Genomic DNA, 15040 nt, shown 5'->3' with positions numbered 1-15040 from the left:
TAGGGCACTGTGTGCAGGAAGATCACAACACTCCTGGTATTAATAGGGATAGGGCACTGTGTGCAGGAAGATCACAATACCCCTGGTATCAGGGTTAGGGCACAAGTTCTAGTCACATTGACTGATCACATTACTTGTTTTGTCAAGCTACCAACTGTTTCCATTTCCCATCCCCCATATACTGTCAGTAGGAAACTTGGTAACATGAATAAATAAGAGGGCAGCCAATAGGAATACATATTCATTCCTAAACTGACCTTAACTGACCTGAAAAGTGTCAAATTGTATCATTTTCAGTTAGTGCGCACTAACTCCCAGTTAGTGCGCACTAACTCGAGTTAGTGCGCACTAATCGGAAAAAACGATTTTTAACGATTTTTTAACTAAAAAATCGTGCCTAAGACGATTTTCTTGCCCTGCCACACGATTTCTATCGTTAAGACGATATGGAAAACAATTCACATCCCTAAAAAACACTGTGTTGCTAATTTTGTTAGCTTCCCTAATTTATGTTAATATTTCATCATCTTTCTGTTTATTCTGTCCAGGTAGAGGGTAGTATAACCCCATTGTTATTCTATCCCCCTTCTCATATGAAATTTCTATCCTTAAAGATTCTTCAATGCATTTTGTTTCCTGTTGAACTTTTATCCTGTTTGACTCTCTGCCGTCTTTAACATATGGTGCCACCCCTTCAACAATTTGATCCATTGATATAATTTGAACCCTGGTATCACAGGGGTAGATTTTTAAAAAAAGTGCGTTCGCGTACTTTTGTTTGCGCACCAGGCGCAAACAAAAGTACGCTGGATTTTATAAGATACGCGCGTAGCCGCGCGTAGCTTCTAAAATCCTGGATCGGCGCGCGCAAGGCTGCCGATTTTGGGCAGCTGGCGCGCGCCGAGCCGCGCAGCCTGTCACCGTTCCCTCCGAGGCCGCTCCGAAATCGGAGCGGCCTCGGAGGGAACTCTCTTTCGCCCTCCCCTCACCTTCCCCTCCCTTCCTCTACCTAACCCACCCCCCCGGCCCTATCTAACCCCCCCCCTTACCTTTGTCCATAGATTTACGCCTGCGAGAAGCAGACGTAAATCTACGCGCCCCAGCGGACTGCTGGCGCATCATGCTCCAACCCAGGAGCTGGTCCGAAGGCCTGGACCACGCCCCTGGGCCGGTGTCCCGCCCCCGAAACGCTGCACCCCGCCCTCAAATTGCAGCGTCATCGGGTCCCGCCCCCGACACGCCCCCTTCCAAAAACCCCGTGACCTACGCGCATCCCGGGGCTCTGCGTGCGCCGGCGGCCTACGGAAAATAGGTGCGCCGGCGCGCAAGGCCATGCTCGCGTAAATCCGGGCGGATTTACGCGAGCAGGGCTTTTAAAATCCACCTGAAAGTGTCCCATTGGTTAACCTCCTTCCACCAGGTCTCTGAGATGCCAGTTTTATCCACCTCTTTATTCAATGCCATGAATTCTAATTCTCCAGTCTTATTTTTTAGACTCCAAGCATTTGTATACAAGCATTTCAAAATATGTATTTTGTTTGTATTAACAACCTGCTTATAAGTTGGCAGGGATAATTTGGAATTTTTTGCTCTGTTTGCTCTTTACTTAAAGGTACCTGGGCTATTCTAGCATTTATTGCAACCTCTCTATTGGGATACCCTAGCATCCCTGTTTTGTTAGTATCCTTCAAAAACACATTATTCTGAACCATGCGCTTCTGATCAACTGTCAGCTTTCCGCCATTATCTATTTTACAAGACACCAGCAGCCTGATTCCACTCTGGTTAAGAAGAAGCCCATTCAGATGGAATAGGCTCTCCCTTCTCCAGAATGTTCCCCAGTTCCTAACAAATCTAAAATCCTCTTCCCTGCACCAATCTCTTATCCACACATTGAGATTTTGGGGCCCTGTGAATAGAATGTGGAGCATTTCTGAGAATGCAACCCTGGTGGTTCTGGATATCAAATTCCTACCTAAGAGCCTAAATTTAGCCTCTAGAACCTTTATCTATCACTCAAAATATATAAACTGGGGAACCCTAGACACTCCATTATTTCTAAAATCAACAGCCTCACAGTAGGAATGTCTGGCTACATGGACTCCATCTTCAGACCCCATGGTACCAGCACTCTTAGTTATCTTCATGACACTACTGATTTTCTGAGAAAGCTCCATTCTAATAGTTACCTCCCAGATCATGGGTGTCGAAGCCCTTTACACCAACTTCCCCCACAAAGACGGACTACAAGTCATCAGGAATATCATACTAGATGCCACCACAGCTGACCTTGCCAATAAACTCTGCCACTTTTCCTCACACACAACTTATTCTAATAGGAAGAGGACTTGTGTCTTCAAGTCAATAGCACTGCCATGGGTATCCGCATGGCTCCACAATACATCAATAATTTTATGAATGACTTATAACAATGCTTCCTCAACTCCTACACCCAGAAGCCACTCCTCTACTTATGATACACTGATGACATCTTCATCATCTGGACCCACAGACTTGAAGCCCTTAAGGAAGTCCACAAAGAAAACAAACTCCTTCCCCTCATACTTGAGCTTAGAGTAGTCTATGCAGCTATCCACTTTTTAGATGTCCAGTTACATAAAAGACACATAAGAGCTCCATTATTCAAGAAACCCACAGATTGTCATATGTACCTACATGCCTCCAGTTTCCAACCACCCCATACCACTAGGTCCATTGTCTAATGTCTACAACCAATCCCTATGGCACAATCGCATCTGTTCTGAGCCTTCAGAGATGAACTCTCATCTGGAGAAATTACAGCAAATTTTTTTGGGCTTACATTTCCCATCCAATGAGGTAATAAAACAGATCAACACAGCCAGACAAATATCCAGGAGCATTCTGCTCAGGATCATCCAAAAAAGAAAATAAAAGAATGCTGGTTTTCACCTACAGCTCCCAGTTTAAACCACTGAAATGTATCACCTACAACCCATTCTGTTCAATGCTACCACCATCTTACAGGCCTTGGGTGGCAGCCCTATTCTGGCTTACTGACAGCCACCCAATCTTAAATGAATATTCAAAAGCAACCACACATTTTTCAACAATGACACCAATTCAGTAACCAGACCCTGCCAGAAACCCAGATGCTAGCTCTGTCCCCAGAAAACAACATCACAGGACCTAACAATATCAACAACAACATATGGAGTTCATTCACCTGATCTTCTTCCAATATGCCATCACCTGCCAGCAATGTTCCTCTGCTGTCTACATAGGACAAACAGGTCAATCTCTAAGGAAAAAAATAAATGGACACTAATATGACATTAGAAATGGCAACATTCAGAAACCAATAGGAGAATATCTCATCCTTCCAGGACACTTTATGTCTGGCCTTAAGGTTGTCATACTCAGACAGAGGAACTTCAAAGGGGGTTCCAGTGATAAACTGCTGAATTGGAATTCTCAAAAAACTTAACACTATCACCCTAGTTCTGGACAGAGACAATGGCTTCATGACATACTGCAGGTCTCTATAGTCTCTATAGACTTAACTAGTCCCAGATCATCCTGTCTTTTCTCACTTACCTCAGATATCAGTTGACTGAACTATTATCCTATTAATAGTCCCTTTACACACCCTGGCCTGCCTTATTCATCAATCTCTTTTTGTTCTCTATCCTTCCCCATACCTCACCCACATTCATGTATATTTATCCACCTCCTGTATTACACTTCATATATCTGATGAAGTGGACTCAACAAATTAACATAAGAACATACGAACATAAGAAGTGCCATGTATGGTCAGACCAAGGTGCATCAAGCCCAGCATTCTGCCTCTGACAGTGGCTAGTCTGAGTCACAAGTATCCATCAGTTGATCTATTTCTTATATTTCACTCTCAGGGATAAGCACCAGCTTTCCCATGTCTACCTGGCTAATAACTGGTTATAGACTTTTCCTTCAGGAACTTGCCAATCCTCTTTTGAACCCCACTTTGTTAGTTGCCTTGACCACATCCTCCAGCAACAAATTCCATTGCTTGATTGTGCGCCAAGTGAAAAAATACTTCCTATGATTTGTTTTAAATTTGCTGGCTGCTAGTTTCATGAAGTGTCCACTAGTCCTAGTGTTGTTAAAAAGAGTAAATAACTGTTCCCTATTTATCCATTCCACTCCATTCATGATTTTATAAATCTCAATCATATCCCCTCTGTCGACTCTTTTCCAAGTTAAAGAGCTCTAATCTGTTTAGCCTTTTCTCCATAAGGGAGTTTTTCCATTCCCTTAATCATCTTTGCCATCCTTCTCTGTACCTTTTCCATGTCTGCTTTGTCTTTTTTGAGATGGGATGACCAGATCTGCACCCATGGATCTATAGAAGGGGGTTATGATTGTTATGATTGCCGCCTGCGGGAGGCCCACGGATCGGCCCTCTCACCTTCCCAGAAGGACCACAGCGCTCAGCTCTCCGTCATTGGCGGCAGTCAGCCACTGGCTCCGACCTCGGACCCCTGCCAGTGTCCCTGGTCCTGCCATGCTGCCCGGGACCTCCAGCCAGGACTCTTCCTCCAAGCGGACCTTTCCACTTGCTCCTCAGAGAGATGCCGCTCACAGCACCACGCCCCCTCCTAGGCGCGCATGCGTGCAACTCTAATTCTTTTAAAGGGCCCGCGGCGGGAACTTGGCCGCGGACCCGCATGCTGACATCATCACCCTCAGCGTACTTAAGTTCAGGCAGTGCTCCTAAGCATTGCCTTTGCAACAGGTCTCCTCGGTTAATAAGAACATAAGAACATAAGAAATTGCCATGCTGGGTCAGACAAAGGGTCCATCAAGCCCAGCATCCTGTTTCCAACAGAGGCCAAACCAGGCATCATTCCTACCTTGTTCCTTGCTTTGGATTGACTTCATGGACTTTGACCCTGCTTTGTGATTCTCTCCAAGCCTGACCTCTGCTACATCCGACCTCGCCTGCCTTCTCCAAGCCTGACCTCTGCTATGTTCGACCTCACCTGCCTTCTCCAAGCCTGATCTCTGCTTCATCTGACCTCACCTGCCTTCTCCAAGCCTGACTTATGCTACACCTGATCAAGCCTTCTTTCTCTGTGCTTTGACCATTGCTACGCCTGACCATGCCTGCCTTCTCTGTGCCTGACCATTACTACATCTGACCATGCATGTCATCTTCGTGCCCTGACCATTGCTAAGGATAACCTTGCTATAAACTCTTTCTTATCCAGAGTTCTATGTTGCACGCCAGAGCTTCCATTGGCCGCCAGCCTCCATCTGAGTTCAACAGCGACGGCTCAGCTTCTATCCTCTGGACGTGGACTTTCAGGGCTTCGGCCTTTCTTTGCTCAAGCACCCTTAGTTACTCCTTGTTCTCTGGTGCTTGGGTTCTAGTTCCGCAACCTGTCTTGGATAGACTTCCGCCACCTGCTGGCTACTGTCTCTGGACTGAACCACCTACTCTCAATATACTATCTCGAGGCCCGCCTAAGTCCTGCCGGCCCTGGCACCCAAAGACTCAACCCGAGGGAAACGTGGGCTGTTTTAGCTGAAGCTCCAGTGGCCTTTAGCTTCAGCCCACTCCACCTGCTGATGGTGGGGACCCATGGGCCCTTGTCACGGGTTGCGTCAACACCACCTCAGCCCAAGAATCCACTTCCAGCGCAACAATGATATTCTCAGGTTTGTTCTCTGTTCCTTTCCAAATAATTCCTAATATTCTATTTGTCTTTTAGACCACCACCCCACACTGAACCGAAGATTTCAAAGTATTATCCACAAGGACTCCAAGGTCTTTTTCCTTGTGGTGATTCCTAACATGGAGCCCAGTCTATAAGGTGCCATCTGCCTCTGTCTTTATTGCATATAAATTCATGCAAGATAGCTCATTAATATTAAAATGGATTGCCACAAACTATGTTAAGTATCATGATTCACTTTAACCCACCAGTTAATTTTGAAACCAACTTAATTATAACTTGAGAATATAATTAAGTTATAGCATTGTGGGCCACAATCTGTTTATCGCCTCCCCTACCAACACCAGTACAACAATCTATTGCCTCTGCCATAGTCTTTCCTGACCCCCTGAATCTATCAGAAGGCCCCCCCAACTCACATGAGGACCCCTACTGTGACCTCAAGTACCCCACCACTCTCACCTTTGGCTCAAATCAGAAGCCCCCCCCCCCATGGGCTTATTCACTCTCACCTTTGGCTCAAATCAGAAGCCCCCCGCCCCATGGGCTTATTCCCACCCACTTATTCTCTCCACCTGTCTGCCTGATCATAACCCTTTTGAAAATGATCCAAAAGAACATGGGTAGAGAAAGGACTTCTCTCTTCTGGTCTGCTCCTGCTGATTTAAAAAATGATGCTAGCTGACTTAGCACATGCTAGCACTTGAGATCAGCTGGTATCATTTTTTAAAACTGGGCCAGGAGATCCTCTCACTGGGCCAGCATCATCTTTTCTCCTTTTACCATCTGACTTTGGGCCATTTTGAAAGGTATAGGACAAGGAGCCCTTGATGTGGGAAGGAGGAGGGCAAGGGGGAGATCCAGCTATGAGGATGTGAAAAGTTGGAGGTCAGCCTGCTGGGGGGCTCCTTTTGACTCTGAGTTGGAGATGGAGGTTCTTGAAGCTATAGCAGGGCCCCTAGTTCATGAGTTGGGATGGGGGAGGACTTTCAATCTTCCAACAGGGGTAAGTAGGGGATGCCAATTCTCCATCAGATTTGCCATTAGCCACGGCCAGTAACACATTAGCATTATCTTGTGTAAAAGATCCTGATTTAATGCCCAATGTATTGAAAGATTTATGGCCTTTAGTATATTGGGTTTATTATCAATATATAATGCCCTATTAAAATTGTCCATTAACACAGGTTAACAGCCAATTTTAATGTGACTTAGGACATGGGCTCTAAATCTTCTATGCCACCAAAAAGTATTGTAACAAACCATTGCATTTTTATGTGGTAAACTATTATGATATGACTTTAATTGTACCAAATCATCATTAACCTTCTTTATAATATATTTAAAATAGAAAGTAGCTCAGTAATTGCGTTAGCAATCTCCAATTAATATACAGTGTGTCTAAATATTTGGAATATTTCAAGATACTGCAGGTTTCCAAAGAACCAAAAACATCTGCACTTACTTACAAAATATTCATCTTGTGCAGACAATAGAAATTGAATTAAGGGATATTTTGAAACTCCCGCTGAGATGTAAGAGCATTAACAGCTGTTGAAAAATCTTTATTTTAACTGTGTTTGAATATTGTTTTACCTTGAAGATCAACAGCATGACACATCATAAATATGGATAGTATTTGTTTTAAAATATTTAAAAGGATAAGCAGCATAAGGCTGACACTAGAGATTAAGGATGAAGCCACCCCATTTTAGAAGACACCCACCCTAACCTTGCCTTTACAGTAGTCAAAGAGTTGGCTTGCTGGAAGTATTCCCCAAGCTGGGGAGGAGGCGGGGGGTGCAGAATTGTAAATTACTGCATATATACCTTGGGGGAAAAAAATAAATCTTTAATATGTAGTTAGAATCATAACGTGCAACTTCACTCATGGCAAGAACGGTTACCTTTCCTCCCGAATGCTTCCACTCTCCCTAAACAGCCTCTCCAGCGTCGGGGGGGGTAGGCGGGCCCTATAATGCAGCTCCCAGAACAGGTGTTCGACAGGCCAAGCCTGCGTTTAGAGGTCACCCGGTACGCAACACTTGAAAAAGAGTTCCCAAATGACTGGGCCCGTTATAATGAAATGTAAAATGTATTTGTTGCTGTATCTTAGGCAGAGAATGTGTATCGTTTACAATTTTATTGATACTAAGGTAAGACGCACAGTACCAGGAACGAAGCTGAACCCTGCCAGAGCAAGTAGCGCTGCATGCTCACCACAGTCAATCAAAATAAAACACTGAATGAATGAATGAGCCTGATTTTTAAGGTTTCGAGGGGGGTGGGTCTTTTCCCAGACTGTGGCCATGGCAGAACTCTTCTGATAAGAAAGGGTCCGTGGGTTATTGCTTTCCCCAAGAACTGATCAGCCGGTCCAGTGGGAAGAGGGTTAAAGGAAGCAAGGAACAAACAGGTCCTGTCTTCAAGCATTGGATACACATTAGTTTTATCTCTCTCTCTCTGGACATGTACTGGTTTCAAAATAACCAAGTCCTTGAAATGTCAGTACCAGCTCAGCAAATGCTTTCCTCAGCGGAGTGGCTTCAAACCCGCTGACCCGCCGCTGGCACAGCGGGGAGGGGTGGGGGGTGTCAGAACTTCTCTTTCACTGTAACTGTATCGCTCTTTGGCAGCCCCCCATGCCGCAAAAGACATAAAGGATTCTTTCTCTCTCTTTCCTATCAGTTGTTACACCAGCACCCGAGGCGACAAATACAGAGACTCTCTGCCCTGACATCCAAATGATACTGTTTATTCAAGAGACACGAAGCCCCTTCTGTTAACTGGAAGAAAGCACGAATTGACGTCCTCTCACCAAGTCTTTTCTCTACATGGAAACGGAAACCTGCTCAATCTTTTATTGACTAAAACTAATCTTTGCTCCACATATCTTAAAGCCAGCCCTTCGTGATAGTATGGGTTTTTGTTTTGCTTTTTCATTTGGGATAAACTCTGTAGCCGTGGGTGCATGACTGGGTGCTGTACATCCTTCTGAGGAAAAAAAACAATTTCTTTTTATAAACATCAGTTAAAAGTACACCAAAAAATATGTTGCTTAGAGAGGATATCTAGGTAATCAACACATGTTTAAAAAGTAAACTTTTTTTTAAGATCTCTTAACATAGTTCTGAAAAATTCCATTATGAAACACTGATTAGCCTTAAAAAGGCATAACCTCTACCCTGCTATTTTTGCTGGTTTTCTTTTGGCTAATTTATTTTGTCATGTTAGTGCGGTACTCCCATTTTACACACACACAAAAAAAAAAATATATATATATATATACATATATAAGTTGATAAACATTCCTCCTGACACTCACAGCTCTATGGTTCCCCTCTTCCAAGTTCTCAAAGATGCCCCCTGCAGATCTAGATGAAAACCAATGTGTGAAATTTGGCATCTCTAGCCGCCCATGTGGGGAGGTGTGTGCTGGGAAGGGCTTAGGGAAAGGGCCACGGATCAGACTGTCATATCTGGTGAGACCCACGGAGTTGGCTTAGGTCTTCTTCATGCGGTTTTATCTTGTTTCAACCTCGCCCCCACCCAGTCTTCAAAAGGATGTAGCCACCTATATGGCAGGGGAGGTGGCCAACTCCAATCCTTGAGAGGCGCACTGCCTCCAATTGTATGGAAATCTGTCTCAGGCATATTCATTGTGGGTATCCTGAAAACCCGGCCTGCTTGTGGCACTCGGGGAATGGAGTTGGCCACCCTTGCCACACGGTAAGGTGTTATACCCTTATTTCCAGCTGAACTGTTGTCTTAATTCAGAGTCTGAATTTCAGAAGTAGAGATGATATCATGGGCTTAATATAAAATAGCATAAAAAAAGCAATGACCATATTTTAAATTCTGATGTATTAGACATTACAATTATGAGATGTAAACCCTTGCCAAATACCTGCTTAATTGAAATAATATGCAATAAGGCTGGACTGGGGGAAGTGGAGGGAGAAGGGGATTCATTGCAGTGACTCACCAGTTTTCCGAAGTGGAAAATCATCCTTGGTGTCTTGGCTGCCTGGTAAAGTGTATTTGTATGAAGGCGATGTCCCACTCAGGGGAGGAGAGCTTTTATCCAGTGAGGTATGGTGAGCAGCCCTGGAGCAGATACAGAGGAGTCACAAATTAACACTCCAAGATGCCTTTGGTGAGGTGACCAACAACAAGCAACTCCACATGGCGCACACATGTCTCAGCTGTGTTTACATTCTCCTTCCTCCTAGCGTGCGCAAACCACAGGCTCATGCAACCAGTTTCACTTTTTACAGGAGTTAATGGAGCTGCTCAGCAGGTCTAAGAATGCACTCTGCTTCACATAAAAAGGTCACATATAAATGTGGCAGGAGTTGTTTTCTCTGCTGTGGCACGGGATGGCTCGCCCCCAAGCATTGCTGCTTATGAAAGAATAATTCCATTTTACTCATTTCCATTACTGCATCATAGTTAGTCATACAAAAAAAAAAATGTTTAATGGGCTGGCTGATGGTGCATCATTTATAATATCTCCTCACTGCAAGGACTACTTATTTGTGAGTAGACCAAAGCAAAGCTAAAACAAATACGTGTGTAATGAAAGGCCATTGGTAAAATAATATAAGCAAATACTGTGCCCAGTGTAGGGGAGTGAAGCTAAGATCAAGCATTGTCTGCAGTACTGAGAAAGCAAGGGCAAACTAGATAGGACTGGAGTTCTTTACCATCAATTTCTAAGGTTCTCTGTTCATTCAATTTGCTTTATCTAATGCAGTTTTTATAACATATCCCTTTTCTCAATGAATCCCAAATATAATCCACCTGATTCTAGTTCTTCTGAATCATGGCCTAATTGATTTCAACCCGAAGCCTTTATTTGGCGTGACTGTGTGTGTCTTGACTAGACTGTAAGCTCCATAGAGTAGATACTGTATGTCTCTGTGCAGGGCTGCATTCATGGTATTACTATACAAATGACAACTATTAATAGTAATAGCAGTATCTAATGCAATTTTATAAGAACATAAGAATATAAGAAATTGCCATGCTGGGTCAGAGCAAGGGTCCATCAAGCCCAGCATCCTGTTTCCAACAGAGGCCAAACCAGGCCACAAGAACCTGGCAATTACCCAAACACTAAGAAGATCCCATGCTACTGATGCAATTAATAGCAGTGGCTATTCCCTAAGTAAACTTGATTAATAGCCGTTAATGGACTTCTCCTCCAAGAACTTATCCAAACCTTTTTTGAACCCAGCTACGCTAACTGCACTAACCACATCCTCTGGCAACAAATTCCAGAGCTTTATTGTGCGTTGAGTGAAAAATAATTTTCTCCGATTAGTCTTAAATGTGCTACTTGCTAACTTCATGGAATACCTCCTAGTCCTTTTATTATTCAAAAGTGTAAATAACCAATTCACATCTACTCGTTCAAGACCTCTCATGATCTTAAAGACCTCTATCATATCCCCCTTCATTGTATTCGGCATTTGATTTTTGTCAAGCTGGGGGTTTCTTTGTTATATTTGCACTTTTTTCCTAAAGTTTGAAAGTTGCCTTTCATTTTGATTGCTGCTATTTAATTAGTCATTTCAAATTAATATATAGTAATACTGCTAGAGTTTAAAAGCAGAACTAGCAGGGAATGTCAGAAATCAGTGCATTTCTGCATAACCCTCTCTCGCAGGCTGGGTGAAAAGTGTTTTATGATGTATAGGTGTCACCAACATAGAAAAAACAAAAACATCAGTCCTGAGGTACTAAAGGCTCTATGGAATTCTGAGTCCATGGGAAAATTAATTTGAGGTATGAATGTAATAAAAAAAAGAATTTAGATTTTACTGGAGACTAAAGTCCCTTTTTTTTCTCATATAATACAATTAAGTTTCCCTTTCCTTTTACCTTCTATATATACCACTGCTTTTTTTTCTCAGAAGCAATTAATATATGCAATATCTTTACAAAGCAACGTGGGTGTTGGCAACACCTTACACAGAGAATACTGCAGCAAATTATTCAACAAAATTATTTCCGCTTCCCTCTCCTACTGCATCTGCCCTACATTATCATTTTTGAGTCTTTTCTTTTTTTCTTTCAGTGGCTGCCCTATGCCTTCCTGTATGTCATGCAATCTCTTTAACTCTCAGCCAAGCGGAACTAAATAAGCTAGCAGTTCCCATTCTCTCTCTGTTTGGGACCCACTTAATGCCTAAGATTAAGAAACTCACACGAAAACTTTGACAAAATCAAATCCTTTTCCAAAGTGTTACACTATGACTTCTTTAAACTTGAAGAAAAAGTCTTCAATTTCTAGGCGATGTCAGTAGAAGACTTGGGTTGTGAGTGCCCAAACTGTTCCATGTGGATAAATTTACACAATCTATCAAAAATAGAACATTACAGTTCAAGCTAAATCAAACTATGCCTGGCCCGGTGGCTCTGTGGTACTGGTGAGCACGGCATATAGAGGATCAGGGCTCGATTTCCAGGTCAGGCCTCACCCTTCCCGGACTGGAAAGCATTCCAAGTCCCTGGCATCATGCAAGAGTGACACCTAGTGGACAGTCTAAGGGTACAAGATATCAGGACACTGAAAGGAGCCTTAGTGCATGGCCTCTAGCTAAGGAATGTTGCTGTGATGGCTAGGCTAGTCTAGGATTGTTGGGAGGAAAACTTAAATGGGAAAAACATCCCCAGGCATTTGCCAATGAAGGCTCATAGTGCCAAATGCCAGGTCCAGCCCTGATTCAGGAAACTGCCAGCCCCCAACCCTTCACCCTCAATAAAAGTGCAGTTTCTGTTAGTTTTAATGCTCTTGAATGTTAAACTCCAGTCCTTAACACAATTACCCATTCTTCACACAGGTGAGAGTATTTTCTTCAGAAAAGGACTTGTATACTTTTTAATCTTGGATAATGTAGTGAGGTTGTTATATTAGCCCACTTGAATGCACTGAACTAAAGGTTAATAAAATAATAACCACAACATAATAATAATATGAGGTGATACCTTTTTAATGTACTATATTTTTGTTTGTTAATTTTTATTTCCACAAATAATTTAAAAAAAAACCAACAATGTAATATAGCTTTCTGATACACAGTATTAGCTATTTTTCACTGTGAGAATATACACAGAAAATGTAGAATTCAGAAGAATTACACATTACATATGAGATGTTGCTCAACAAGTATGTTTATGTGTGTGTGTGTGTGTGTGTGTTTGGACATGTGTGTTTAAGTGTTTGTGTGTCTCTGTGTGTTTTATATGTCTGTTATGTTTTACATATATATATCTGACCATATGTGTGTGTTCAGTTAATTTGTCAAATATATTAATCAGTTAACACAAATAAGGCCTAAGATATATGTGTCTGTGTTTGACTGTGTGCGTGTTTATATCTGCCATGATTCTGGGAACAGAGAGAAAAGTTCATGTGCAGGATGGTCCTGGCCAGTGTGAAAAGTTTGTAACTCTACCCACCTTGCTGGTATCTCATCGACCAATATGTGCGGCTATTTGGTGCTCATACTAAATGGCCAGCAAGGCTTTATCACATCACAAACCCTCTTGCCAAGAGCCCAGCCAGCCATGCAAAACCCTCTTCCATATTATAGATAGATAAAGAAATTACGGCCTGACTGTCCCATTATTTCTAGAAATTGATCTTGTGGTTTACCCTTAATTCTCCTGTGACCAATACCAAGTCCCTGTGTACTAGTGATATTTTATCCTCAAAAGCACCAAATTAATATTTATCATTTATTTCCAGTTTCCTGAGTCTGGAGATTGGTATCTAACATATCTGCTCAAAGGCAAATGCCTAGATTGTAGATAGGATTAGCCTTTGAGGATGCAGATTATGATTTTTTGGACAACTATAATTAATACCACTGTGTCAGCACTGGTAAATAACAAACAACTTGCTGCTTAATAAAACAAACTAGAACAGGCACATTTTTTCCATGTTATATAAATGTAGATTTTACTGCATGGCGTGATGTGTCATATAGATGCTGATGTACTAAGCAGTAACATTTATCTGAAAATGGTTTGTGTAAAACACTTTGCAAAATGCCTGCAGACTTGCATATACACTAATGGATGGGCATTTTGCACAATTAGTTTTTACAAAAAACAGATTCTGCAAAAATATTTTGCAGCTTTCCAATTTGTAGTAAATTTTTGCACATAGTTCATTATGTACAAAACATTATTGAAATGGAACATTAATGAGCTGCTGCAATGCAAAACCATGCAAAACAGTTCATTAACGTACTATTTTGCAAAAATGGGTGCATGAAAAAGGCTTTGCTGGCAAAAAAAAAAAAAAAGATTTCTACACTGCAAAGAGGCCAACAAGTTTGGTTGAGGCAGGCTTTTCAAAGCTTTGCTCCCTTGTGGCCCTTTAAAAATGTTTAATCACTAAATCTGGTCTGCATGGTCAGAGAATGTCATTTTGAAAATGGCAGAGGAGGCAGGAGCAAGTGGGCATTGTTCCTACTCCAAGAAGACACCCCCCCTCCCGCTATTAGGTAAGCTTGGCGTGCAAGTGGGAGGGGACAAGCAAGGGCTATATTTTGTGGTTCACATTTTTTAAAAGGGCCACAAAGGAAGGGTCTTGAGTAAGAGGACCACTGGCCCACCAGGAAGAATCTTGAAAGGGGGTGGAAAGCACTGACCAATCACAGAGAATCTTTCTCTTTGCAGTGGAGGTGGCATTGGTAGCCTTAGACAAGTCTGCATGGCTCCTAAACCATAGCCATCTGTTAGACAAATATCCCATGTGTTGTAACAGCTGGAGATGTGCATAGTTTCTGGATATGGCAATGGGTGGTAGGGATGTGAATCGTTTTAGGACGATTAAAATTATCGTCCGATAATTTTAATATCGTCTTAAACCGTTATGGAACACAATACAATAGAGATTCTAACGATTTATCGTTAGAAATCGTTAGAATCGTGAGCCGGCACACTAAAACCCCCTAAAACCCACCCCGACCCTTTAAATTAAATCCCCCACCCTCCCGAACCCCCCCCAAATGAGTTAAATAACCTGCGGGTCCAGTGGCGGTCCGGAACGGGAGCGGTCCGGAACGGGCTCCTGCTCCTCAATCTTGTTGTCTTTAGCCGGCGCCATTTTCCAAAATGGCGGCGAAAAATGGCGGCGGCCATAGACGAACACGATTGGACGGCAGGAGGTCCTTCCGGACCCCCGCTGGACTTTTGGCAAGTCTCGTGGGGGTCAGGAGGCCCCCCACAAGCTGGCCAAAAGTTCCTGGAGGTCCAGCGGGGGTCAGGGAGCGATTTCCCGCCGCGAATCGTTTTCGTACGGAAAATGGCGCCGGCAGGAG

At 42.9% G+C, this 15040-nt stretch overlaps 1 protein-coding gene across 3 annotated transcripts in view; it reads right to left on the bottom strand.

Annotated features, from left to right (window-relative positions):
- HDAC9 (histone deacetylase 9) overlaps nt 1–15040 on the bottom strand; it is a 993428-nt gene that overhangs the window by 169540 nt on the left and 808848 nt on the right. For all 3 annotated transcript variants that reach the window (XM_029589041.1, XM_029589039.1, XM_029589040.1), the window contains exon 7: nt 9688–9809. In XM_029589041.1, coding sequence (XP_029444901.1) covers nt 9688–9809 — 122 coding nt within the window. The remainder of the gene's footprint in view (nt 1–9687; nt 9810–15040) is intronic.

Source organism: Rhinatrema bivittatum, chromosome 2 (assembly GCF_901001135.1).
Source record: "Rhinatrema bivittatum chromosome 2, aRhiBiv1.1, whole genome shotgun sequence".
NCBI classification, from domain to species: domain Eukaryota; kingdom Metazoa; phylum Chordata; class Amphibia; order Gymnophiona; family Rhinatrematidae; genus Rhinatrema; species Rhinatrema bivittatum.
The sequence above is the reverse complement of the archived record's forward strand: the minus strand, read 5'-3'. Positions and strand labels throughout refer to the sequence as shown.